This window comes from Schistocerca americana, chromosome 7 (genome assembly GCF_021461395.2).
Source record: "Schistocerca americana isolate TAMUIC-IGC-003095 chromosome 7, iqSchAmer2.1, whole genome shotgun sequence".
NCBI classification, from domain to species: domain Eukaryota; kingdom Metazoa; phylum Arthropoda; class Insecta; order Orthoptera; family Acrididae; genus Schistocerca; species Schistocerca americana.
This window is the reverse complement of record NC_060125.1, coordinates 54,671,494-54,697,797: the sequence shown is the minus strand read 5'-3', so window position 1 is coordinate 54,697,797 and position 26,304 is coordinate 54,671,494. Positions and strand designations below refer to the sequence as shown.

The window sequence follows — 26,304 nt, the reverse complement described above, 5'->3', positions numbered from 1 at the left end:
ATGTTCCATAATGATACACGAGACAGCACCTCCAGAACACCAATCAGTCATAACACCAGGGTGTGACAGGGACAAAGCAGTCCAAAAATCATTAATATGCATACAACAAGTATAATATGCTCATAGTCAAAATGCATTAATTGGTGGACAGGTAAAATATTTTTAAATTTTACCTACCTTCCACTTTGTACGGTCATAAGTTGTCCTAGCACTGCAACATGGCAAAGGCAGAAATTTCTCTTGTGTTTGAGTCACATTGAGTAATGATTAATGTTTGCCAATAAACAGACCAGAAAACAGAGTAAAACTCTTATAAACAAATATTGAAGATCTTTGTAAAGAATGAATGAGTAACCAGCAAAGCAATAAAAGATACAGGAAAGTGACAGAAGTTTAAGACATGTAACTCTCAGGTTGGAATGGAATGTGCAGATCTGTTTATTGTTGTAAATAATGTTCTGAATGTAGATGAATATATGATTACTATCAAAATGAAATGAATGATGACTTGTATTTATTTCTTCCTTGTTCCAGTTATTCAGTGACAGATAAATTTTATATTTTACTTTGATTCCAAATTAAATTCAAAAGCATAATATTTATCTGTTTTGTTGTGTTATCAGTATTTGCCCAGTTTCTGTTGTGACTCATTGGAGCATTTTTAACTGTCAGTTATCAGTTTCCACTCTTGAATTTTGTGATCATATTTCTTCTGGCATTATTTTCTCCATTCCGTCAGTTTTTGTCTCAGTCCTCACTCTCCACTACCTGAAACATTGTATGGTATCCTGTTGCAATGTACTGAGCACAACATAATGATACACTGTCACCTCCCATTTACATGTAGTTCAGTATCCAATTTCTCTCTCACTTCACTCATCTTAGTGTAATGATAACGTTAATTTTTCTTTCAGCAGATTGATGACACTGTTACATTGTGAGACACTCTTTAGGAAAATTAGTGTCTGACAAATTACAGTCTGATCAATAATGATAAACATAATTCTTAAATAACCCAAATTTGTTGTGAAAACTACCTGATATGTGTTTCCCTGTACTATTCTATAAATATCACAACTGCAGGGATTGCTGTAATGCTTACAATATCATTTACACAGACTGTGAAAGTAATCAAAGCTAGTAATATTCTGTCTGTTTCAATGACTGTGGATTTTGAGCAACTACATTAAGTTGATATATTTCTGACTTTGTAGCTAAGTTAACAATTTCCTATTTCACACATAAATTTCACTCTCTAAACTTTTGAAAAACATATTGTTTTCGTAGTCTGAAATTATCCGCATCAGAAAATGTTGATTCCATGGTGGAATAGTGTATTATGGAAATCTCTGTAATGAAAGTTTTTAGGTTATATTAATTCAAAGCCAGATTTAAACAAATACATAACATAAAAACATTGACAAAACCCAAATTATCATCTGTTAGTTGTTTCCTGCATAAAAATTTTTAGAATTACAGATGGTAATAAACTTTAGGTGAAACTAAATGTTACCCAAACCATTCATCCTTTTTTCAGGGATCTGCACGGTCGCGAGATGATCTGGATATGGAACGAGCACTCCGCCCACGTATTAATGCACCTGATGTTGTCAGGTCAACAATGAGTCACAAGGACTTTAAATACAATGAAAACACCATTGATAGTATACTTGGTACACCAAGCAAGATTATTATCCCAGAACGCTACATTCCTGAGCAGGTACTGTCACAACACAAGTTAAAAATCTGTATTCCTTGTTTTTCCATTTTGTTACCTTACATAATAGCATTTCAAGTTTTATGTGCATCAGTTAATTTTAAAATGCCAGCATCATAAATTCTCCAGAAGAATGCCCTCAGAATCAAATAGAAATTCCATGTTTTTATGTTACTTAGGCACCTGAACTTTCTGCAGAAGAGCAGTTGCATCGCCTTAAGAAGGCAGAAGCAATTCGAAAGATGCTTTCCGAAACAAGTGCAATTAGTGCTTCTGAGGGCATTGGTAAGTACAAGCAACCTCTGCTTATATTTGTACAATATATGAATTGTAATTATATCTTAACTTGTTGTAGTGTACCTCTTGTGTTATATATAATATATGGGCTAACAGAGTAGAATTTACAATCTTATTGTTTGATTTTCATGGCACAAGGAGGAAAAAAAGAAAAGTATTTGAATTTAGTAACTATAATTTATCACTGGAGTTTCTAGATATTTCCAATTTGTTATCATATGTCTAAAAGCAGCCTGTGAAACTTTTTTATCATTCAGAGTACAGATATCACTGTGACAATACCTTAATTACTGAAAAATGAATTATTGTTTCAGAAATAGTTGTTGCAGGTTTTTTCATCATTGATATTTCATTCTCAGTTGTTGATGAGATTGCAGGAATTTGAATACAAAGAACTTAAAACTGTATTGTATGGGGAAGTCTGGAGAGGTTATTCTATCAGGCAGTGAATTTAAAGTGTCTGAGGTGATAATAGTGAGAGGATGATTATGGTGTGTCTTTCAGGATGAAACTCGTAGACCTCCCCTTGTCATCAGAGAAAAAATGAGTGGGATTTTTATTTTAACTTACCCATGCATGCCTTTTTGTGGTTATGTGAGACTTGTATGTGCTGTTTCAAACTTCACGACAGAATTGCTGGCCAGTACTTACCTTAAGGAGGAGATGAAATATTTTGTACTGGTGACAGAGCCACATAAAATTAAGCTAAACTGTCCTAGTTTTTGAACCCAGTACTTCCATTCTGAGAGCGTGAGAAGGTGTTATAGGAAAGATTGAAAAGGAAGCCTAGGTCACATAAGCCCTCAGATGATGTGGAGTCATCTGTTGTAAGGATGAGGGGAGAGTTTCTCTCGTAACTGGAATAAAATTATAACTGCATCTTTTTACCAACCTCCCAACTCAAATGATACAATGAATGAAAGGTTCAAAGAAAACTGAATCCAATATCAAAGTGCCCGACTCATTAATTATTTATCCTGAATGTGTTGTTGAAAATACATGTTGAAATTCGGAGGTATGTGTAAAACATCATCTGAAATTGTGCTAAACGCAGTCTCTGAAAATTATTTCCAGCAGTTAATACTAAATGGTTGTGAAAACACACTTGATCTCTCAGCAAAAATAATCCTGAGCTAATAGCAAGCATCAAAGTGGATACAGGGATTAGTGAAGACAGGGTTATCATAGCAAGACTGAATACTGTAACTCTCAAATTTACCAAAAATAAATGAAAAATATATCTATTCAAAAAAGAAGATAAAAATTCGCTTGTCATCTATCTGAGAGACAATCTCCACTCCTTCCAAATAAACAATGTAAGTGTAGACCATATGTGGCTTGAATTCCGAGAAATACTGTCGACAGCTATTGAGAGATTTATAAGAAATAAATTAACAAACGACAGAGCTGATCCCCCATGGTACACTAAACAGAATCACAGTGAAACCATATCTCTAAACCTGACAGAGAATCCAAAGAGATTCTTGTTGTTTGTAGAGTGTGCTAGCAGCAAGATACAGTCAGTGTGTTCTCTGTGCAATAGCAGTGGAAGTAGTATTGACGACAGAGCCACTAAAGCAGAGATATTAAACACAGTTTTTTGAAATTCCTTCACTGAAGAAAACAAAGTAAATATTCCAGAATTTGAGTCAAAACAACTGCCTGCATGAGTAACTTAGAAGTAGACACCCTCAGAGTAGTGAAGCAACTTAACTTGGTTAATAAGAGCAAGTCTTCCAGTCGAGATTGTCTGTCAGTTAGGTTCCTTTCAGAGTATGCTGATGAAATAGCTCCATACTTAACAGTCATATACAATTGCTTGCTCAAGGAAAGATTCATACCCAAAGACTGGAAAGTTGCATGGGTCACACCAATATTCAAGAATGTCAATAGGAGTAATCCACTAAATTACAGGCCCATATCATTAATATCGATAAGCAGCAGGATTGTGGAACATAAATTGTTTTAGCACATTGTGAATAACCTTGAAGTCAACTCAGATTTAGATATTGTTCTTGTGAAATGCAACTAGCTCTTTCCTCAGATGAAGTACTGAGTGCTATCAGCAAGGGATTTCAGATTGATTGCGTATTTCTCAAAAGCCAGAAGGCTTTTGATACTGAACCTCGCACATGGCTTATAATCAGATTCCTTACTTATGGAATATTGTCTCAGTTACACTACTGGATTTGTGATTTCCTGTCAGAGAGGTCGCAGTTTGTAGTGACGACAGAAAGCCATCAAGTAAAACAGAAGTGATTTCTGGCATTCCCCAGGATAGCGTTATATAAACGATTTAGGAGACAATTTGAGCAGCAGTATTAGGTGTTCTGCAGATGATGCTGTTGTTTACTGCGTAGTTAAACCATCAGAAGATAAAAAAACATTGTAAAACAATTTAGAAAAGTTATCTTTATGCTGCAAAAATTGACAATTGACCCTAAATAATAAAAAAATTGAAGTCATTCGCATGAGTGCTACAAGGAATTCATTACACTTTGATTACATGATAATTCAATCCATTTTGAAGGCCATAAATTTAACTAAATACCTAGGAATTATAATTACAAACAACTTAAAGTGGAAAGAACACCTAGAAAATGTTGTGGAGAAGATGAACTGAAGAATTTGTTTTATTAGATGAACACTTAGAAGCTACAACAGATCTACGGAAGAGACTGCTTACATTACACTTGTCTGTTCTCTTTTGAAGTATTGCTGTGTGATGTGGGATCCTTACTAGATAGGATTAATGGAGTAAATTGAGAAAGTTCAAAGAAGGGCAGCACATTTTGTATGATCATGAAATAAGCAAGAAAGTGGTACTGGCATGATACAGGATATGGACTGGGCATCACTAAAACAAAGGCATTTCTCCTCATGGCGGGATCTTCTCACAAGATTTCAATCACTAACATTCTCCTCCCAATGCAAAAGTATTTTGTTGATGCTGCCCTACATAGGAAGAAAAGATCATCATAATAAAATAGGGGAAATCAGGGCTCACACAGAAAGATATAGGTGTTATGTTTTTCACGCACTGTTCGAGAGTGGAATAATTGAGAATTATTGTGGCAATGGTCCAGTGAATCTTCTACCAGCCACTTAAATGAGATTTCCAGAGTTGTTGTTGTTGTAGTCTTCAGTTCTGAGACTGGTTTGATGCAGCTCTCCATGCTACTCTATCCTGTGTAAGCTTCTTCATCTCCCAGTACCTACAGCAGCCTACATCCTTCTGAATCTGCTTAGTGTATTCACCTCTTGGTCTCCCTCTACGATTTTTACCCTCCACGCTGCCCTCCAGTACTAAATTGGTGATCACTTGATGCCTCAGAACATGTCCTACCAACCGATCCCTTCTTCTAGTCAAGTTGTGCCACAAACTCCTCTTCTCCCCAATTCTATTCAATACCTCCTCATTAGTTATATGATCTACACATCTAATCTTCAGCATTCTTCTGTAGCACCACATTTCGAAAGCTTCTATTCTCTTCTTGTCTAAACTATTTATTGTCCATGTTTCAATTCCATACATGGCTAAACTCCATACAAATACTTTCAGAAATGACTTCCCGACACTTAAATCAATACTCAATGTTAACAAATCTCTCTTCTTTAGAAACGCTTTCCTTGCCATTGCCAGTCTACATTTTATATCCTCACTACTTTGACCATCATCAGTTATTTTGCTCCCCAAATATCATTTGAGTAGCCTTGTAGATGTACAGTTTTATTGAGTGAATTTTTCTTTTGATACCATTCCCATCTTGGTCATGTTGTCTGTGAATCATAATAAAAACAATTGGGTCTCATCACCCATAATCACACTGTCCAAGAAATAATAACATAACTGTATAGATAAAAAAATCTACTCACCAAGTGGCAGCAGGAGAAAACATGTAATAAAAGTTAAGGAAATGTTCAAGCTTTAAGAACCAGTGTCTCCTTCTGGCAGAAAGGCTGAAGGGTAAGGAAGAGAGAGCTGAGTGAAAAGGTCTGGTGAGGTTTAGGAAATGGGGAGAGTTACAAAAAAAAAAATGCTCAGAACCCAGGTCAGGGTGACTTACCAGATCGGATGTGAAGGAAAGACTGATTTTTGGGTACTACACCGGACAAGATTTGAAAAACTGGGAGCTTAAACGGGGAAGATAAGTAAAAAGCAAGACAGAGATTACTGACAAAACATTGTGAAAGAGTTAATAAGAGTGGAAAGCTAACTGCATTATTTGTGGGCAGAGTTTTGAGAAACTGATGCCAGGGGAGAATCCAGATGGAACATGTGCTGAAACAGTACTGACGTCATGACTGTCATGTTGTAGAGCATGCTCTGGAACAGGATATTGTGTGTTGCCAGTATACACCCTATGTCTATGCCCATTCATCCTAACTGACAACTTGGTCACAGTCACACCAATGTAGAAATCCAAACAGTGTTTACCTAACAGCTGGTACATGACATGTCATTTTACAGGTGGCTTACCCTTTGATTTTGTCAGTTACAGGTCTGGTATAGTTGGTGGTAAGAGGGTGTATATTTACAGCAGGGTGAGTGGCCACAGCAGTAGCACCCATTGAGTAGGAAAATGTGTGCAGAAGGAGCATAGAATCTGACCAGGGTATTTCAGAGAGTGGAGGGGGGGGGGGGCAAAAAGTTACCATATTCTAGGTGTTCTGGGCAAAATGTCAGACAGAACTGACCTCATTTCAGGGCACAATTTTAGGAAGTCATTACATTCTATACAGGTGTCCTGAATGGAATTTGTATTCCACCTTCACCTTTTCCCAACCCTGGTGGTTTTGTGAGGTGTGCATCTCCTAAAGCTAGCTGCAACATCAAAAATGTAGCAGTTGCAGATTTGCAAAGCCACATTTGCTGGCATATTGCTCTCAGTATGCTTTATCTTGAGCACACTGCACACTGCAAAATGGGTCCAGTTTTTATCAATCATGATGGAACAAAAGCATAAGTGCAACTAATTGTAGGTGCAGTTTAAAGATTAACTGCACTGCCACTGATCAGGCCCAGTGCCATGTCCAGTAGGTACACCAGGATAAATTTAGTCATGTTATATTGCAAAGGTGAATGAAAACACCACTGACAGCTGCTAAAACTTGATTTTAACTGACCACTCCACTAATAGTGAGTACAATTTTTTCAAATAATCTTTATACTAATCTCAAATTTCCAATACAGTTTATGATCATAGTTCAATTTCTAAAATGTGTTGGTTGCACCAGAAGATGCAGCTGTAAGTGTGGTCAATTAAAACTAAATTTTACCAGCAGTGTTTTCGTACATTGCACCAGAAGATGCAGCTGTAAGTGTGGTCAATTAAAACTAAATTTTACCAGCAGTGTTTTCGTACATCATGATTTTCAGCAGCTGCAGATGCCCTGCATATAAAATTGTCTGCACTACTGCAAAGAGTACTTCTACAATAAAACAGAATTAAGAGAACTATTTAATTTCAAAGTGGAGGTTAGCATTGTTATTTAAATATATGTCAATAAACACTGACAAATACTTCATCTTTGAGAAATTGTATACATAAGTGCAACAATATGGAAAGGAAGGGATTGTTACTCACCACTTAGAGGAGGAGCTGGATCACAGACAGGCGAAGTGACAAAGAATGATAGAAATATTTAAGCTTTTGAACAGTCATTCATCAGAAGTAGAAAACACACACTCATTCACACAAGCACAACACACATAGATGGCCACTGTCACTTTCATGCCTGGAAATGACAGTGTGTGTGAGTTGTGCATGTGTGAACATGTGTGCATTTTTCATTTTCGATGAAGGACTTTATCTGAAAGCAAAATATTTATAGCGTGCTTTTTTATTGTGCGTGTCTGTGGCTCAGCACCTCTAATGTGTGCTGAGTGGCAATCTGTCCTTTCCATATTGTTGTTATTTCATCCTGTACATAAATGCGAAGTAGTTTAGCAATCAGATTTTCAATAAAACAATGTAAAATCCAGGATGGAATAATGACAAAATTATGGAAAGGATAGATTGTTACTCCCCATACAACAGAGATTTGAGTCGCAGATAGATACAACAAATAAACTTCAAACAAGTAAACTCTCAGCCAAAAGGCTTTCTTCTGAATTAGACACACACACACACACACACACACACACACACACACACACACACACACACACATGACTTAGTGTCAGATTTTCCATAAAAATATTCTGCCAAAGACTTCATGCATATAACCAAATGACAGCATCTCTCATTGGTGCCTATTTTTCCCAGAGGAGGAACATCAAACAGCAACACTGAAGAAAAAGGTTGCTGCAGAGAAACGACAACGGGAACATCTTCTGCAACTGAATCAGCTCCTAGCGCGGCAAGTCATGGAGAAGAGTAAAGTTGTGGCAGGTCAGTATATTTTATGCTTGGAGGCATCTGTCTTGTGCATGTGATTACAAATTTTGTTTGATGCCTGTTTGTATAATGCACTGAGTAACGCATATGCTTTACTTTTTTTTTAAGTTACTTCTCTTTGTGATAAAATGAAGACTGCAATCTCAACATCTGTATTAGGTGGCTTGCGCACAGCTTTGTCACAGCTGTATGCTTCTGCCACAACTGAATGAGAGTACTGAAACTAAATTACCTAAAATTATTATTTTGATTACATTGAGCATAAGAAGAATTATGCTTTTTCAAAATTACAAAGCATGTGAAAAATGAAAGGTGAAATATTTTGACAGTTTTCAATTTACAAACACTTCTCCTTTATTATCCTACAGAACAAAGCAAGAAACCTATAGAAGTGACAAAGGAAATAACAGGACTTGAAAACTTTAAATTGAGAGTAATCAATATAGTGTAGTATTCATCAGAATTCTAAAAAAAGTGCCTATGTGTTACCACACACACTTGTTGTGCATATTTTTGTAGGAGTTCCACTTCATTGTACTTTTTACATTATTCTTGGTCTAAAATTTTTGTGATTTGCTATTGCATTTGTTATTTCTTCAATTTTAGAAACTGATCTTAACACATTGCATACGGCTCATGTAGATTTACGGGATTCTGTGTCTGACTGTTGTGGACGGATCATGTAAATTTACGTTTTTCATTTTGTGCAAGTTTTCTGAGACCTATTGCTCATACCAGTGATTATTCAAATTTAACAAAAGGTTCAATGCAGTGAACAGCAGTATGAACTTTTTTTTTTATCTTTTGTTTTACCACCAACAATCAATTCCACGAAATAGTCAGTACTGTGTTCCAAGTGATTCAGATGATGTTACTGATAGTGATAGTGGAAGTGAAGAAGAGAACAACAGGTCTATAATCAACCAAAGTGAGATAATTTTGCACGATTTAGATGATGAAGCCTCAGATGGTGAAAGTTGGCTGAAGAAGGATAAGATCATTATTTTAGAAACATTTAATTGCAGGTGTAAAAACCTTCCCAGTGAGATCAATAGTATTATAAGCACTGTGAAATTATTTCTAGGGGATGAACTCTTTGATCAGATGTTGACACAATCAAACTTTTATTACAAATAAAACAAAACTCATTATAAAGAATCTCCCAAGTTTCCCAAATTTACCAATATCACTGCTATTCAACAGAAAAAATTTCTGGGCATAATAATCTTGATGGGGAAAATAAAAAAAAAGATTATTTGAAGGACTATTGTTCCCCTAATAGAGACTGATTTTTTTGCAAGCTAATGAGCAGAAATCAATTTGAGCAGATGTGGAAATTGTGACATTTCAATGACAATTCCTTACAGAATAGTTAGGAAGGTAGACTCTACAAAATTTAGCCTGTACCAAAGTAGCTTCTAGATCACTTTCAGACCGCCTACAAACCTGAACAGGAGCTTTCTCTTGATGAAGCAATGATACCGCCAAGAGGACGGTTTCATTTCCTGACATATAATCCTGCATTACCTATCAAATACAGTTTGGTTGTTCATATGTAAATCTCCAGTCCAGAAATATAAACCTAAAGACTCCATTCTCTCTGCATTTTCATGTCACCTTGACATGTGGCACCATGTTTATAAAGACAATTATTACATCAGTACAGCTATTGGGAAAACACGTCCGGAAAGGAAAACTAGAGTTTGTGGCACAGTACAAATCAACAGAGGTCTCTGTTTACAAACAGAAGCCGAATCTAATGAAAGGTGACACTACATTTCAAAGACAAGGTGACATTTTGCTGCAGGTATAGAAAGATAAAAGGGAAATGATAATGATAACAACAATACACAATGCATCCACGATAGTGACAGAAGAAAAAAAGAAAGAAACGCGACAAGGACAAATCATGCAGAAACTAAAATATATTGTGATGTACAATAAGTTTATGAAAGGCGTGGAAAGAACTGATCAATATATTTCATATTGTGGGATAATGCGGAAAACCAATAAATGGACACAGAAAGTAGTTTAGTTTCTAATAAATTGTGCTTTGTTTAACGCATACAAAGTGCACAGAAACCTAAATCTAGACATATAAAAAATGTAAAACTTTGCTAAAAGAAGTTGCATGACCCTGGACAAGTGATCAACAAGTTGGTGCAGCAGCTGTGGAGAAACTGAATCAATCCGACCTACAAAACGAGCTCCTGCTAAGGATCCATCTGGTTGATTGTCAAGGAACATGAAAGAACTTACTATTTGGACTATTGTGGGAAGCAGAAAAAAGAAATATTCAGCACAACCTTGCAGAGTTTGCACAGCCTATCCTATAAGAAGTGGAACAAGATACTACTGCCAGTTTTGTGTGCCATTACAAAGAGGCCTGTTTTTCCAGAGTTATCACACCCTTCAAGAATATTAAAACGTAATACAAACATGTCTACCAAGTTTCATCATCATCATCGAACACCAGCAAACACAGCTACATTCAAATAAGGAAGACATTTCCATTTTGCGCACATCTTATGAAAATTGCCGAGAACTGCAACCATGGTGCAGCAGCCAGTATGCAGTGCGTTAAGAGCAATGGCATATTGAGCAGTACAGAAATAATAATATAACTTCAATGATTAATGGAAGATATCAATAGAACAAGGTGTGAAAATTAATTATAAAAACTTAAATAATGAATCATCAATACATTAGAAAGAAAATAATGCAAATTAACAATGAAGTCATAAAGCAATTTATTCACTTTTCTATTTAGGACAGAGGAAGTAAATGAATGCACTGACAGGAAAAGAAGAAAACATAAAAATTAAAAAGACTCATATTGATTGTGGTTAAATTAAGCAGTCTTTTTTTATAAATTAAGCTTAGGTTTGTATGAAGCGAAACATTTACAATAGTTGTTATCTACAGATTTTGGTTTATGATAGTGAACATGGACATTTAATGCAAAAGACCATTGAAATACTGATGGCTGATCAGCAGGCAATGGGGAACGCATGTTGTGAGCTGTCAAGTAATACAAGGTGTGGCTAGAAAAAAACCGGACTAGTACTGGTGAAACAATAAAACGAATGCAATAAGGCTGAAAGTCGCGTGGCCTGTCACGTGACTCTCACTCCGCCTACTGCTAGAGTTTCATCTGCCTCCTGCACTCAGTCTGCCCGTGGCGTCTGTTTTAAGTAGTTGATATTTTGTCTGTGCGTCGGAAAATGTTGAGTGTACAGAAAGAACAGCGTGTTAACATCAAATTTTGTTTCAAACTAGGAAAATCTGCAAGTGAAACGTTTGTAATGTTACAACAAGTGTACGGCGATGATTGTTTATCGCAAACACAAGTGTTTGAGTGGTTTAAACGATTTAAAGATGGCCGCAAAGACACCAGTGATGACACTCGCACTGGCAGACCATTGTCAGCAAAAACTGATGCAAACATTGAAAAAATCGGTAAACTTGTTCGACAAGATCGCCGTTTAACAATCAGAGCAGTGTCTGAGTTAACAGGAGTTGACAAGGAAAGTGTTAGGCAGATTCTTCATGAAAGTTTCAACATGAACAAAGTGTGTTCAAAAATGGTTCCAAAGTGTCTCACAATTGAACAGAAGGAACGCCGAAGAATGATTTGTTCTGACATCCTGGAAAACATTGAAAGTGATCCCACCTTCTTACAAAATGTTATTACTTGCGATGAATCGTGGTTTTTTACTTATGATCCCGAAACTAAACACCAATCGATGCATTGGAAAACTCCTGGTTCTCCACGACAAAAAAAAAGCACGAATGTCAAAATCGAAATTCAAGGCAATGATGATTGTTTTTTTTTTTTTGACATCAAAGGGATTGTGCACATTGATTGGGTACCAGAGGGACAAACAGTGAATCAGCATTACTACATTAGCGTCCTGGCTACCTTACGTGAGCGAGTACAGAGAAAACGGAACGATATGTGGAGAAAAAAGTCATGGATCCTTCACCAAGACAATGCCCCAGCTCACAGTGCATTGTCAGTGAAGACGTTTTTGGCAAAACACAACATTCCCATCTTAGATCATCCACCCTACTCACCTGATTTGGCCCCCTGTGACTTTTTTCTTTTCCCTAAAGTCAAGTCGGCTTTGAAAGGAACTAGATTTGAGACTGTTGAAGCAGTAAAAGAAAAAGCGACAGAAGTAATGTATGGACTTACCGAAAATGATCTGCAGCATTGCTATGAACAGTGGAAAATTCGTATGGAGCGGTGTAGAGACCGAGGGGGAGAGTACATTGAAGGAGATAACATGAAATTGTAAATAATTCTAAATAAATGTTTTTTCCAGCATCAGTCCGGTTTTTTTCTAGCCGCACCTCGTATACTTCTGTTCCAGTTGGATTTTTAAAAAAATCAAGAAAAGAGATATGGTGTACAAGCACCGAAGATGGGGGATGAGTGGCAGAGGTGCTCGTCCTTCCCTCCGTGTTTTATTCCTTTTTATGATTACTATTTTAACTTTAGTTATTTAATTTCCCTACCCACCAGCTACCCACTATGTACTCTAATCCTATACCACATTATTTACATTCATTCCGGAAACATGTATTCACCGTAGCCAAACTGCAATCCCACATACTTTTCCTCCGGTCCTGCTTGACCTTTGGAATTACCCCTAAAGGACTTACCTTAAAAGTTCCCATTTCTGGGTGCAATTCCTCCTTCCACCAGTCTCTCCTGGACTTCCAGAACCTTCAATCCTTAGCCCTTACCCAACTTGTCCTGAATCTCTACACTACTTCATGTAACCACCACTCCCAACAGCTCCTATCTCTCTTCAAAGTCCTCCACCTCTCAAACCCTTGCTTGGAGAACACACTCAGGAACATCATCCTAGAAGCCAGCTGCAAACTTGAGTTCCATGCCACACACCACCTGAAAAAACTATCCACAGTGCTAGTGCAACACCTAAGAATTGGGGTCCCTCTCCCTATCCCTCACAAACACCAACCACAACAGAACCTTCAACAAACCCCCCTCATAGCCAACAAACCTAGCCTAGCCACCCTACTCAATCTCCCCATCCCAGCACATACCCCACACAGACCAAATCTCAACTATAACCACAGTCAAATGCCACATATCACCAGTCCCAATTCAGTTCTAAACCTCTCATCCAGATCCCTCTCTCCTCCAGAGACATCTGTTCTATCAAAAGGCTTAACCTTTAGCCCCACACCTAAATTCAACCACACTGCCCTGGTTAAAGATCTCCTCTCATTCACCCGGAACCTCAACTGGAAATATCACTTCACTACCCAAACACAGCCTCCAAATACTAGACCCAGTGTTGAACCCTGTCTAGAACAGTGACTGCCCTCTCAAAGGGATCCTCCTCCCCTCCCCCAAAACCATCCCTTGCAGACATTTCAGGAATTCCTCACATCCAGTGTTGCCTCCCAGTCCTTCTTGAAGAACATCCCGACAACCCCCAACATCACTCCAGCTGAATCCCGTGCCATTAAATAGCTGAAAACAGACCGCTCTATTGTCATCCTCCCGGCGGATAAAGGCTCCACAACTGTGGTACTTGACCGTGTGGAGTATGTGGCAGAAGGACTGCGTTAACTCTCTGACACCTCAACCTACAAAGCTGTTACCCAGGATCCCATTCCCTCCATCCAGACTGAGCTGCAGAAAATCCTAAAAATCCAAGGTCCCTCACAAGGCCTCACAACGGCTTCCATAGACTTACTCACTCCACCTAGGCCACGTACCTCTACCTTCCACCTATTACCCAAAACCCACAAAGAGAACCATCCAACCATCCTGGCCATCCCACTGTAGCAGGCTTCAAAGCCCCAACAGAACGTATCTCAGCTCTGGTAGACCAACACCTCCAACCTATCCCTATCATCCGCAGACTCCCATCTTACATCAAAGACACAAACCACTTCCTAGAATGCCTCAAATCCATTCCCACTCCTCTCCCACCTGAAACCTTTCTTGTCACCATAGATGCTACATCCCTTTACACAAACATTCCACATACCCATGGTCTCTCTGGCCTTGAGCACTACCTCTCGCAACGCCCACCCGAAGATCTTCCAAAAACCTCGTTCCTTATCACACTTACCAACTTCATACTCACCCATAATTACTTCACTTTTGAAGGCCAGACCTACAAACAAATCAGGGGAACGGCCATGGGAGCCAGGATGGCTCCGTACTATGCCAACCTCTTCATGGGCCTCATGGAGGAGGCTTTCCTGAAGACCCAACAGCTGCTTCCCCTGGCCTGGTATAGGTTTATAGATGACATCTTTGTGGTCTGGACTCATGGTGAAGAAACACTCCTTAATTTCCTCCATAACCTCAACTCCTTTCCGAATCTGAATTTCACCTGGTCCTTCTCCAAAACCCAAGCCACCTTCCTGGATGTTGACCTTCATCTTGTTGAAGCTCACATCCACACCTCTGTCCATATCAAACCCACAAACAAACAACAGTACCCTCACTTTGATAGCTGCCATCCATTCCACATCAAACACTCCCTTCCCTACAGCCTAGGTATTCGTGGCAAATGTATCTGCTCCAGCGATGAATCCGTCAACAATTACACCAATAACCTGACCAGTGCTTTCCTCTCCCACAACTATCCAGAAGACCTTTTCCACAAACAGATCTCCCGAGCAATACATTCCTCCCCGTCCAACAACAATGTTCCTACCCCCAGACCACACAGAAGAATCCCCCTTGTCACCCAATATTATCCTGGCCTCGAATACATCAACAAATTACTCTGCCAGGGATATGGCTTTCTCAAGTCAACCCCTGAAATGAGATCATCCCTTGACAAAATTCTCCCCACACCACCCAGAGTTGCCTTTCGTCACCCACCTAACATCCGTAACATCCTTGTTAAACCCTACAATATTCCCAGACTTCCTTCTCTACCCAGCGGTTCCTACCCCTGTAACCGACCCCACTGCAAAACCTGCCCCATGCATCCCCCCACAACCACCTACTCCAGCCCCGCTACTGGTAAAACATACACAATTCAAGGCAGGGCCACGTGTGAAACTACACATGTCATTTATCAGCTGACATGCCTGCACTGCACAGCCTTTTACATCGGTATGACAACAACTAAACTGGCTGAGCGCATGAACGGACACAGACGAACTGTCCACCTAGGAGATGTCCAATACCCAGTAGCGGAGCATGCCCTCCAGCATAATTCTAAGGACCTAGGAACCTGTTACACCGTATGTGCCATTTGGCTTCTCCCACCCAACACCAGTCCCTCTGAACTGTGGAGATGGGAACTTGCACTCCAACACATCCTTTCAGACCGCCATCCCCCTGGACTGAACTTATGTTAAACAACCTCACTCCCATTTACTCTTCAGTCTTCTCCTCTTTCCCTTTCCTCTTTAGCCATTCATGCATCTTTTCATCCTGCATAGTTGTGTTTATCTTTATACTATATACCTCTTTACTTCTGTATGCATCCTCTTTGGTTTGAAGCTGGCACAGTACTTACAGTAGAATATCTTTGGCTTCCCTCTGACAACCATGCCTCCATCCTTGCTACCCTCCCTGTTTTCCTTTCCCTGTTGCTTCATAACCTGGGTTGTGAGTAACTGAATACACTTTCCCTTCTTCCCTTTCTTTCCCCTCTCTCCTCCCTGATGAAGGAACATTTGTTCTGAAAGCTAGGAACGTAAATTTTCGGTTCTGTTTTTTGTGTATCTATCGGCTGTACTGAGCTGAGGTAAGTACTTGCCAGCCCCTCTATCTCTTTGATAGTATTTGTCTCACATCTTTATAAGAGATTTTCCATTAATCATTTAGATATACTGAATTTAATTGATGAAAGGAGAAAATATAAAAATGCACTAAATGAAGCAAGATAAAGGAATACAAACGTCTCAAAAATGAGATCAACAGGAAGTGCAAAATGGTTAAGCAGGAATGACTAGAGGACAAATGTAAGGATGTGGAGGCTTATCTCACTAGGGGTAAGATAGATACTGCCTACAGGAAAATTAAAGAGACCTTTGGAGATAAGAGAAGCACTTGCATGAACATCAAGAGCTCAGATGGAAACCCAGTTCTAAGCAAAGAAGGGAAAGCAGAAAGGTGGAAGGAGTATATAAAAGGTCTATACAAGGGTGATGTACTTGAGGACAATATTATGGAAATGGAAGAGGATGTAGATGAAGATGAAATGGGAGATACGATACTGCGTGAAGAGTTTGACAGAGCACTGAAAGACCTGAGTCGAAACAAGGCCCCTGGAGTAGACAACATTCCATTGGAACTACTGATGGCCTTGGGAGATCCAGTCCTGACAAAACTCTACCATCTGGTGAGCAAGATGTATGAAACAGGTGAAATACCCTCAGACTTCAAGAAGAATATAATAATTCCAATCCCAAAGAAAGCAGGTGTTCACAGATGTGAAAATTACCGAACTATCAGTTTAATAAGTCACAGCTGCAAAATACTAACGCGAATTCTTTACAGAAGAATGGAAAATCTAGTAGAAGCCGACCTCGAGAAAGATCAGTTTGGATTCCGTAGAAATGTTGTAACACGTGAGGCAATACTGACCCTACGACTCATCTTAGAAGCTAGATTAAGGAAGGGCAAACTTACATTTGTAGCATTTGTAGACTTAGAGAAAGCTTTTGACAATGTTGACTGGAATACTCTCTTTCAAATTCTGAAGGTGGCAGGGGTAAAATACAGGGAGCGAAAGGCTATTTACAATTTGTACAGAAACCAGATGGCAGTTATAAGAATCGAGGGGCATGAAAGGGAAGCAGTGGTTGGGAAGGGAGTGAGACAGGGCTGTAGCCTATCCCCGATGTTATTCAATCTGTATATTGAGTAAGCAGTGAAGAAAACAAAAGAAAAATTCGGAGTATGTATTAAAATCCATGGAGAAGAAATAAAAATGTTGAGGTTTGCTGATGACATTGTAATTCTGTCAGAGACACCAAAGGACTTGGAAGAGCAGTTGAACGGAATGGACAGTGTCTTGAAAGGAGGATATAAGATGAACATCAACAAAAGCAAAACGAGGATAATGGAATGTAGTTGAATTAAGTCGGGTGATGCTGAGGGAATTAGATTAGGAAATGAGACACTTAAAGTAGTAAAGGAGTTTTGCTATTTGGGGAGCAAAATAAATGATGATGGTCGAAGTAGAGAGGATATAAAATGTAGAATGGCAATGGCAAAGAAAGCGTTTCTGAAGAAGAGAAATTTGTTAATATCAAGTATAGATTTAAGTGTCAGGAAGTCATTTCTGAAAGTATTTGTATGGAGTGTAGCCATGTATGGAAGTGAAACATGGACGATAAATAGTTTGGACAAGAAGAGAATAGAAGCTTTTGAAATGTGATGCTGCAGAAGAATGCTGAAGATTAGATAGGTAGATCACATAACTAATGAGGAAGTATTGAATAGGATTGGGGAGAAGAGAAGTTTGTGGCACAACTTGACTAGAAGAAGGGAACGGTTGGTAGGATATGTTCTGAGGCATCAAGGGATCGCCAATTTAGTATTGGAGGGCAGCGTGGAGTGTAAAAATCATAGAGGGAGACCAAGAGATGAATACACTAAGCAGATTCAGAAGGATGTAGGTTGCAGTAGGTACTGGGAGATGAAGAGGCTTGTACAGGATAGAGTAGCATGGAGAGCTGCATCAAGCCAGTCTCAGGACTGAAGACCACAACAACAACAACAGACACAATACAATGGTGTAAAATAACTACAGCAGAAAAAAAGCATGTTTGACCAAGTAAAAATAGTGTTTCATTGCAGGCCAATAACTTTTCATTTTTCCCTCTTCTAGCCAACAAAATAAGAAAGGGGACTCATTCGTATAACTTAATGTGCAAGTGAGAGTGTAGAGTGCACTCATACTTCACAATAAACACCACTGATCAAGTAAACTAGCCAGCCTGAATGCAGCTTTTAGTTGGTTTTCCTTACTAAAACTCCAAATGTCAAACTTGTTCCCATTTTCTACAATGGAAACACAACATACAAATAGTTAACATATGAACACACTCAGAAAGAAAGTTCTGTGATTCACAGACAAATTTCTTCATTTAAGCTAACTGATCTAATAACTATTGGAAGAGGATTTCACTGTATAAATAAAATAGAATAATTGCCAAATCATGACCATATCTTGTCATAGGAACCAACACTGTAGATTAAGAAGAATAAAGAAGTTAAAAGAAAAAAGTTTCCAAATTAAGAAATAAAGTTTGACAGTTGATAATTTGCTGATTGGCAAACACCTCCAACTTCTTTTTGTCATTTCTGTTGGCTTCACAAGAACAAGAATAAGTTGCTGTGAATATTTTACTGCAGGCTCAATTGCAGTGGAAATTGCTTCCTTTGTTGTACTGATAGCTATTTTCTTAATGTTTTAAATGTTGGTTGGTAAGATTTATTTATGTTTCCTTCTTCCAATGTCTCAAATAGTATAATTACTCTGCTTGTGGATGGAAAATATGACTTGTGACATTTCAGGCTGATTAAGCAATCTTGTATATGGCCAAATCTTGCTGTATAGTCATACTACCATAGTGTACTATGTAGTAAATGGACTGCAAATTTGTATGTTTGCTTAATTTTTAGATTAGTTTTCGGCAGTGAAGATTAGTTTCAGTACTTTCTATGGTGACAAGCTTATGTGTTTGCTGCTATGCCATAATACTGGAATAAAACAGAGGCTTGATTGTACTTACTACTATATTTCAGTTTGTGTAATTTGTTTTCTAAATTTTGTTTTTTTTATATATTGTTTGTGTTTTGTTGTGAGCATGTTTTTGTACATTTATGTGTAGCATAGCATATTGTCCTTAGGTTCAACTTGTGCACCCACCATGGAATGATTACACTGCTTGGCAATTCCTCAGGTTTGTTATTTTTATTTCCTTTCTTTATTCATAACTTTTATTTCCAAATGGCAGTCTTAACCAACAGAAAATAAACTTCATTTATTTGTTTGATAAAACATGCTGCAAATTTCACCCTTAGATGTTGCTTACTAAACAGATAGTTGCATGCTTTGTCATCCAGCCTATGTTACATATATAATATACTTTGTCTTCTATGTGCATTACTAAACTGTTACACCAACAATTTCTCAGTTGTTTTAAGGATATGAATCACAAGTATGTATCTAGCATCAGTCACTAGATTTGATATTATGTGATGATCTGATGTCTCTCTCTCTCTCTCTCTCTCTCTCTCTCTCTCTCTCTCTCCCCCCCCCCCCTCTGTCTCTCTCTCTCTCTATCTCTCTCTCTCTCTCTCTCTCTCTCTCTCTCTCCCTCCTCTCTCTCTCTCTCTCTCTCTCTCTCTCTCTCTCTCTCTCTCTCTCTCCCTCTGTCTGTCTGTCTCTCTCTCTCTCTCTCTCTCTCTCTCTCTCTCTCTCTGCCTCCCTCCCTCTCTCTCTCTCCCCGCTCTCCATCTCCCCCCCTCCCCCCCCCCTTAGACACACACACACACACACACACACACACACACACACACACACACACACACATCAAGACCTGAAGCTTTTAGTAAGACAGAATTTTGAGGCTTCAGTTGAGTAATCAGTAATTCAAGACTTCCCTGAGAGGCTATCACTAGTACTTACCTAGAGCATGAATCATTTTCGTTGGTGTGCGTTTCATCCATTTGTCTCTGTGAACAGTGAATCTGAAGTTCTTGATAATGGAAGTGCATTGGAATAGGAGGCTGTTGGCGTATTAATTAAAAAACATGGATTCATACCACTGTCATGTATGGGTAGTTATTCCGACAATATTTACAATCTTAATGATGCCAGATAGGTTAATCACCAACACAGTCTCAAAATATATACACAATAATAATTGGTCACTGCTTATTTACATGTAAGTGCACAGTTGAAACATCAGTTGACTACTTAATTTGCTCACACACTGTTGTCTTTAGATATTGTAGGTCTTGACAATTCCAATATCAGAGATCTTGACAATTCCTATAATGTCCCTGACACTCTACTTCATATAGGGTTATTATCAACATAATCTGTGCCCTTATGAATTCACAGTCCGACTCCAACTCTTATCGCTTCTCGATTCCACTGCCTATCTCCCAGCTCATATCTGGCTATTTATAATCTCTTCCTTTGATGGTAAGCATCACTTCATGATTTTTAGCCATTTACAAGAGAATGCTAGATTGATTGATGATAAAAAAAGAGAGAAATTATAAAGATAACTAGCCCAGGTCACCAGGACCATTTACTTCATGCAGCCAGTGTTTTGTATCCTTTTGTTTTGTGGAAACCCAAGGTACTAATTTTTGGTATCATAATGATATTGTAATTTCATACTTGTCAAAAATTCTCCAGTTCCTAAGAGAATTGCCATCTATAATTTATGTAACAAATGTTCAAACTTAGAATACTTCCCTTAAAAATCAAAATATGGGAAATCAAAGAACATTTTGGACTTCAGTATTATTACAACAGAATCTTAAAATATTATAAGGTATAAAAATGGTTGGTGTACTGAAATCATGCCACAATTCAGGAATAACTTTTGAATTATGGAAATTTAAGCTGTATTAATCACTTTCTCCGAATCATGAACAATTATTCCACGTAGCTAACCAAGTTGTTGGTTCTTAAGTTTCAATCCTGAGATGTGCCTTTTTGCATGCTAACAAAATAACAGTATCTTCAAATTCTGATACATCTTGAATTAATTAACTTCAAGTGAAAACAATTATATCACAATGCTCTCGGTAGGAGACAGTTTACCTGTAATAGTAAGGATATGAAATCCTTTACCAAATGTAACAGTTGATAAATAATGAGATAACAAGTGGTGACTGTAGCATGTTAAATGTTTGGATTAAACATGCTTTGTTTTGAGCCTGGTATCCAATTAAGGAAGACTGTCCTGTGAATGAACAGGCTGGCCTCAGTACCATCCATTAACAACAAAAAACTAAATATTAGCTTTTTAACTCCAGTGTGGCAGGGAAGGAGGTGGGCTGTTAAAAGTCAAATTCAATACAACTAATTTTTTCTAACTGTTCAAAAATATATTATGTTAAAAACAGGCATAATTTAAAAAGTAAGTAAGTTAAATGATAATCTTTGAAGCACTAGTAGAATATGAGGAAACTTGAGAAATTTTAATGATACACAAGGTCTGCTACTCACATAATTTGTTCTTGAGTGTTTCTGTGTTGACATGAAAGCTCAATTTACATATTGGACAATAATGTAGAGAGGTTAAATTTGGTCACTGGGATCTTGAACCACATTGTTGATTGATGTAGGCTACTAAATAGGAGTATTAGGGTGGTGCATAAGCCGTAGCATTTTTGTTTCAGATGTTAGTATTCTGGTTACTATGGGTCTATTTATCAATTGTCATTTTTTATTTGTGGTTCACTGTTGCTATTTGAGTTTACATATTGTTATTTTGTCATTTGGAGATAGTGAGTGGAGCTGTGAATGCTAGAAAATTCACTGCCAAGCGGAGAAATTGGAGCATGTCTGACATATTCTTCTGTCTGAGTTCAGTAGAGGGGTGACAGCAGCAAAAGCTGCCAGAAACATTTGCTCCATATATGGGGATAATATCATTGGACAGGACATGCCAGGAAGAAGGTTTTTTCATTTTAAGAAAGACATTTTTGACATTAGTGACTCTCCATATTCAGAAAGACCTTTGGGTTTGATGAAGGTCTTAATAGACACACTAATCCACAGTGATTCACATCGTTGTAGTCAAGACATGACAAATGCGATGAACTGTGATCATTCCAACATCAAGTGATGTTAGCAGGCAATGGGGAAGGTTCAACAATTGAGTGTATGGGTTCAGTATGCACTAAGCCAAAATCACAAAAATCAGTGAGTGACCATATGTGCATCTCTACTTGCTTGTTATCAATTTGCTCATGAACAACGCTGAACTTTCCTATCCTGTATCATTACTGGTGATGAGAAATGGTTTCTTGTGGAAAAGAAAGGAATGGGTGAGCTTGAACAAAGCAGAAATTCCCCATACAAAGAGCTGCATGCATCCACGATTCTACTAAAAGGAGACGACAATGAACAGTTACAGCAGACAGTAAACACGGTCACGAAACAACTTAGCAGCTGGGCACAGAGTAATCAGCTTGTAATAAACAGTAAGAAAACCATTGCTCTAAAATTCCACAATGTTCCTAACAAGGACGTGTTTATCCCATCAGTCTCTATCAATGACGAACCAGTTGGTAACAGTACTGAAACCAAATTCTTAGGACTTTGGCTGCAGAGTAACATCGGATGGAATAAGCATATTGAATATCTCAATGAAGAACTGAGCAAAACATGTTACCTTCTTTGTTCATTAAAATCATTCAGTAGTGAGAAAACAGTATTGAATGCATATCATGTGTTCTTTCATTCTCATCTTAGATATGGGGTCACCTTCTGGGGAAACTCTAAAACAGCTAATAGCACTTTTAAACTACAAAAAAGGGCCATTAGAATCTTGTTTGGGTGCAAGCCTAGAGACTCTTGTAAACCCCTGTTTAAGAAATCTGGTATTCCTCCATTACCGTGTGTATACATTATGGAAACCCTTTTGTTCTTTAAATTAAATGTAATAGGCATGGACCGGAGACTGCAAAAAAACTGTGATATACATGAGCACTTTACCAGACAAAACAGAAACTTACATATGTCTCAAATCAGCACAGCACTGTGCCAAAAAGGTACTTTTCACATGGGAGTTAAGCTTTATAACAAATTTCCTGAAAACATAAAAACTATCACTGAGGTCAATACATTTGGAAAATCTCTAAAGTCATATTTACAGCATCACTGCTTTTACTCCATTGAAGAATATTTAAATTTATGAAATGTGTTATATAAATACTTACGTGTAAAGTGTATTATTGTAAGCTTAAATATGTACCATATTTACTCGAATCTAAGCCGCACTTTTTTTCCAGTTTTTGTAATCCAAAAAAACCGCCTGCGGCTTAGAATCAAGTGCAAAGTAATTGGAAGTTCTGAAAAATGCTGGTAGGTGCCGCCACAACTAACTTCTGCTGTCGAATATATGTAGCACTACACAGGCATGCTTTGCAGGCACAAGGATAAATACTGGCGCCAAAACCTCTGCGTCAGTAAAGAAATTAAAAAAAAAAGGTGGAAGATGAGCTTTTTTGTCTGCCTCAATTTTCGACCACTGCATTTTCATACATTATCCAATGAAGTAAATACAAATTCCGTATTGTTAGTCTATGAATATAGCAGCATTTCAATGTACTACAAAAATCCGACTGGCAAGACTGTTTGGGATGTTTGTCAATATGGCCAACTCTACGTTCTGAATGTTTTCCTACCTATGAGAAGAGATGGTTGTTAATAGGAACTTTTATGAATTGTGAATCACGTACAGTATTCTCTTCACTGTAATATGAATATAAACATTTTGCCGTGTATTCTTTCATATTTGCTGCTATCTCATTTAAATCCTGTCTGCCTAACAAACTACGAAACTAGAGTGGACAACAGTAAACGCGGAAGAATATACATATCATGTCATGTTTATATTCCTATTATTCTTATGCCTAATAGTGATACAGTCAGAATGTAATGTACTAAAGAGGCGTCTGCAAAGATTTTCAAACGGAGAAACATTTTTGCTAAACTCTCGTTCAGAACATCATCTATCATACGCAGTCTATTATTTGGTTCTTGTCCATCATTGTCAAAGAAAGCAGCAGTGTAAGTAACAATAAATAGCAGTCTCTTGCCATTGTTTCGCTAATGAGATGATTCCTCTCTTATTTTTAATTGTAAGCGGCGGTAGCGTGCACAAAAGCAAGCCATGCCGCGAGCGGCGACAGGCATTATAAGAATGCGACAAACAATGCATGACACAGTACAGTAATGCATTTTCAGCTTAGAGTGACGTAAACACCTATAACAAAGAGAACGGCACTCATCAGATCAAACAAAAATACGCAATCGATTCAAACCAGACGAAGCACGTGAAAAAGGAAGGGTAGCCATATAAATACGGACGGAGCGCCTGACGCGTAGCAATGGCTACCTGGTAAAGCTTAACTGCTAAGCTTACGACTCAAACCAAACTACTGTAGCTGTATAGTCATTCATTCGACCTAAATTGTGTCTCATATTACAACGGACCAATTTTGTTTCGATTTGGAGGTGCGGCCTAAAACACTTCTCTCCCCTTGAATTTCGAGTCTCAAATTTCAGGTGCGGCTTAGATTCGGGAAAATTTTTTTTCCTTGATTTCGAGTCTCATTTTTTCAGGTGCAGCTTAGATTCGAGGGAGGCTTAGATTCGAGTAAATACGGTATGCCTTGAAATGACTTTCAGCCTGTATATTTATAACTTGACTTGTCCAGTGTCTTATGCATAAGCTGCTATGTGGACAACAGGACCAATAAAATACAATCTACAATCCACAAAAGATTATTTTATATATCTGGTTAAACAGTGGCAGTGTGGTGTACTACAAATTGCTCCCATGAGCTGTAACCATCACTGCTGATATTTATTGTCAACAACAGAGGTGTCTTTTGGAGCCAGTCCAAGAATAATGACCAGGAAGACTTTGTGAAGTGATGCTACTCCATGATAACACTGGCCTGCATTCTGAAAGTCTTGACAAGAAACACTGTGCAGGAGCTGGGTTGGGAAGTCATTCCACACCCATTTTATCAGAACCAAGTGATTTTTGAAGTGGCAGAATCGAGAACTTACCCCAGCATTTGAAGACTTGTAAATAGTGAAGGAGAGTATATTATTGATGACTAAAGTTGCTGTTGTGTTTATTAACCTATGAAAATACACTTAAGAACTTATGCCCCAACCTAATAATTAAAAGACGCCATGGAAAATTCTTTTTAAAAAGCTAAGGGTATATTCCAAGCAAGGGATCTATAGTTATTTTGTCATTAATTTATTTTTTGAGCAATTTGGATGGTATCAAAAATTAATTTGCTTTGTATGCAGATAAATTTTTAATTGATTGAATGCTATTAACATTTGTACACAGCTATTTGTTTTGGGGCTTCCCAGTACAGTGTCCTAATTTGTAACTCATACTATTGTAATTTTCTCCCAAGATAGCAAAGTCAGTTCACAAGTGTCTTCCTTATTACAAAGTACACATTTGCACAGTGTATACATAGCAATTCGATGCAGATGCTTAGCAGACAAGTGTGTCTTTTAATTAGTCATAGTGTTGCCAATGTTTTGGTCTGTGAGCATTCAGAAAAAAAACTTTTCTGTTGTGTAACAGGTCTCTCCATTTCTTAATTTCTCTCAGTAGTGTAAGATATTGTACACAATCTTTCAAAAAAAAAAAAAAAAAAAAAAAAAAAAAAAAAAAAAAAAAAAAAAAAAAAAAACTCCATTAATTAGTTTTTTATAGATTAACATGGTAGTTTTAGATGTTTTGTTCTTTGTATTGAAGTACTTTTCTGAGCTAGTTGGTTTGTCATTTCATTATTGTAATTTCAGCATTGGATGGTATCTATTAAAAGATCATTTAATTTACCTTCTTTTAAACCACTACTTACACTATATGCAGACAGAATGGGCACACAGATTCCTCTCTGGAGAGGGAAGAGCTGGCAGTGGGTTTAAAATGTCTTTGGGAGTGGCAATCTCATTGTAATAATAGTCTATGTATGCATGTGGTTGGTTCTCCGCATAAGTGCACTGGAAAGAAAGGAAGGAATTAACTGGCTTACACTGTACATGATTTGAAGATGGCTCACATTGTTGGAGATTTGTAAAAAAATATGGGTTATGATCATATGTAGTACATCTACATTTATATTCTGTAAACCAC

General features: G+C 37.9%; 1 protein-coding gene across 1 annotated transcript in view; it reads left to right on the top strand.

Moving 5' to 3' along the window:
* The window catches only part of LOC124622695, a gene marked incomplete at its 5' end in the record, with an annotated part of 712,404 nt that overhangs the window by 663,386 nt on the left and 22,714 nt on the right, over positions 1 to 26,304 (top strand). Inside the window, 3 exons of the mRNA XM_047148485.1 lie at positions 1,538 to 1,720; positions 1,897 to 2,002; positions 8,284 to 8,409. Coding sequence (XP_047004441.1) covers positions 1,538 to 1,720; positions 1,897 to 2,002; positions 8,284 to 8,409 — 415 coding nt within the window. The remainder of the gene's footprint in view (positions 1 to 1,537; positions 1,721 to 1,896; positions 2,003 to 8,283; positions 8,410 to 26,304) is intronic.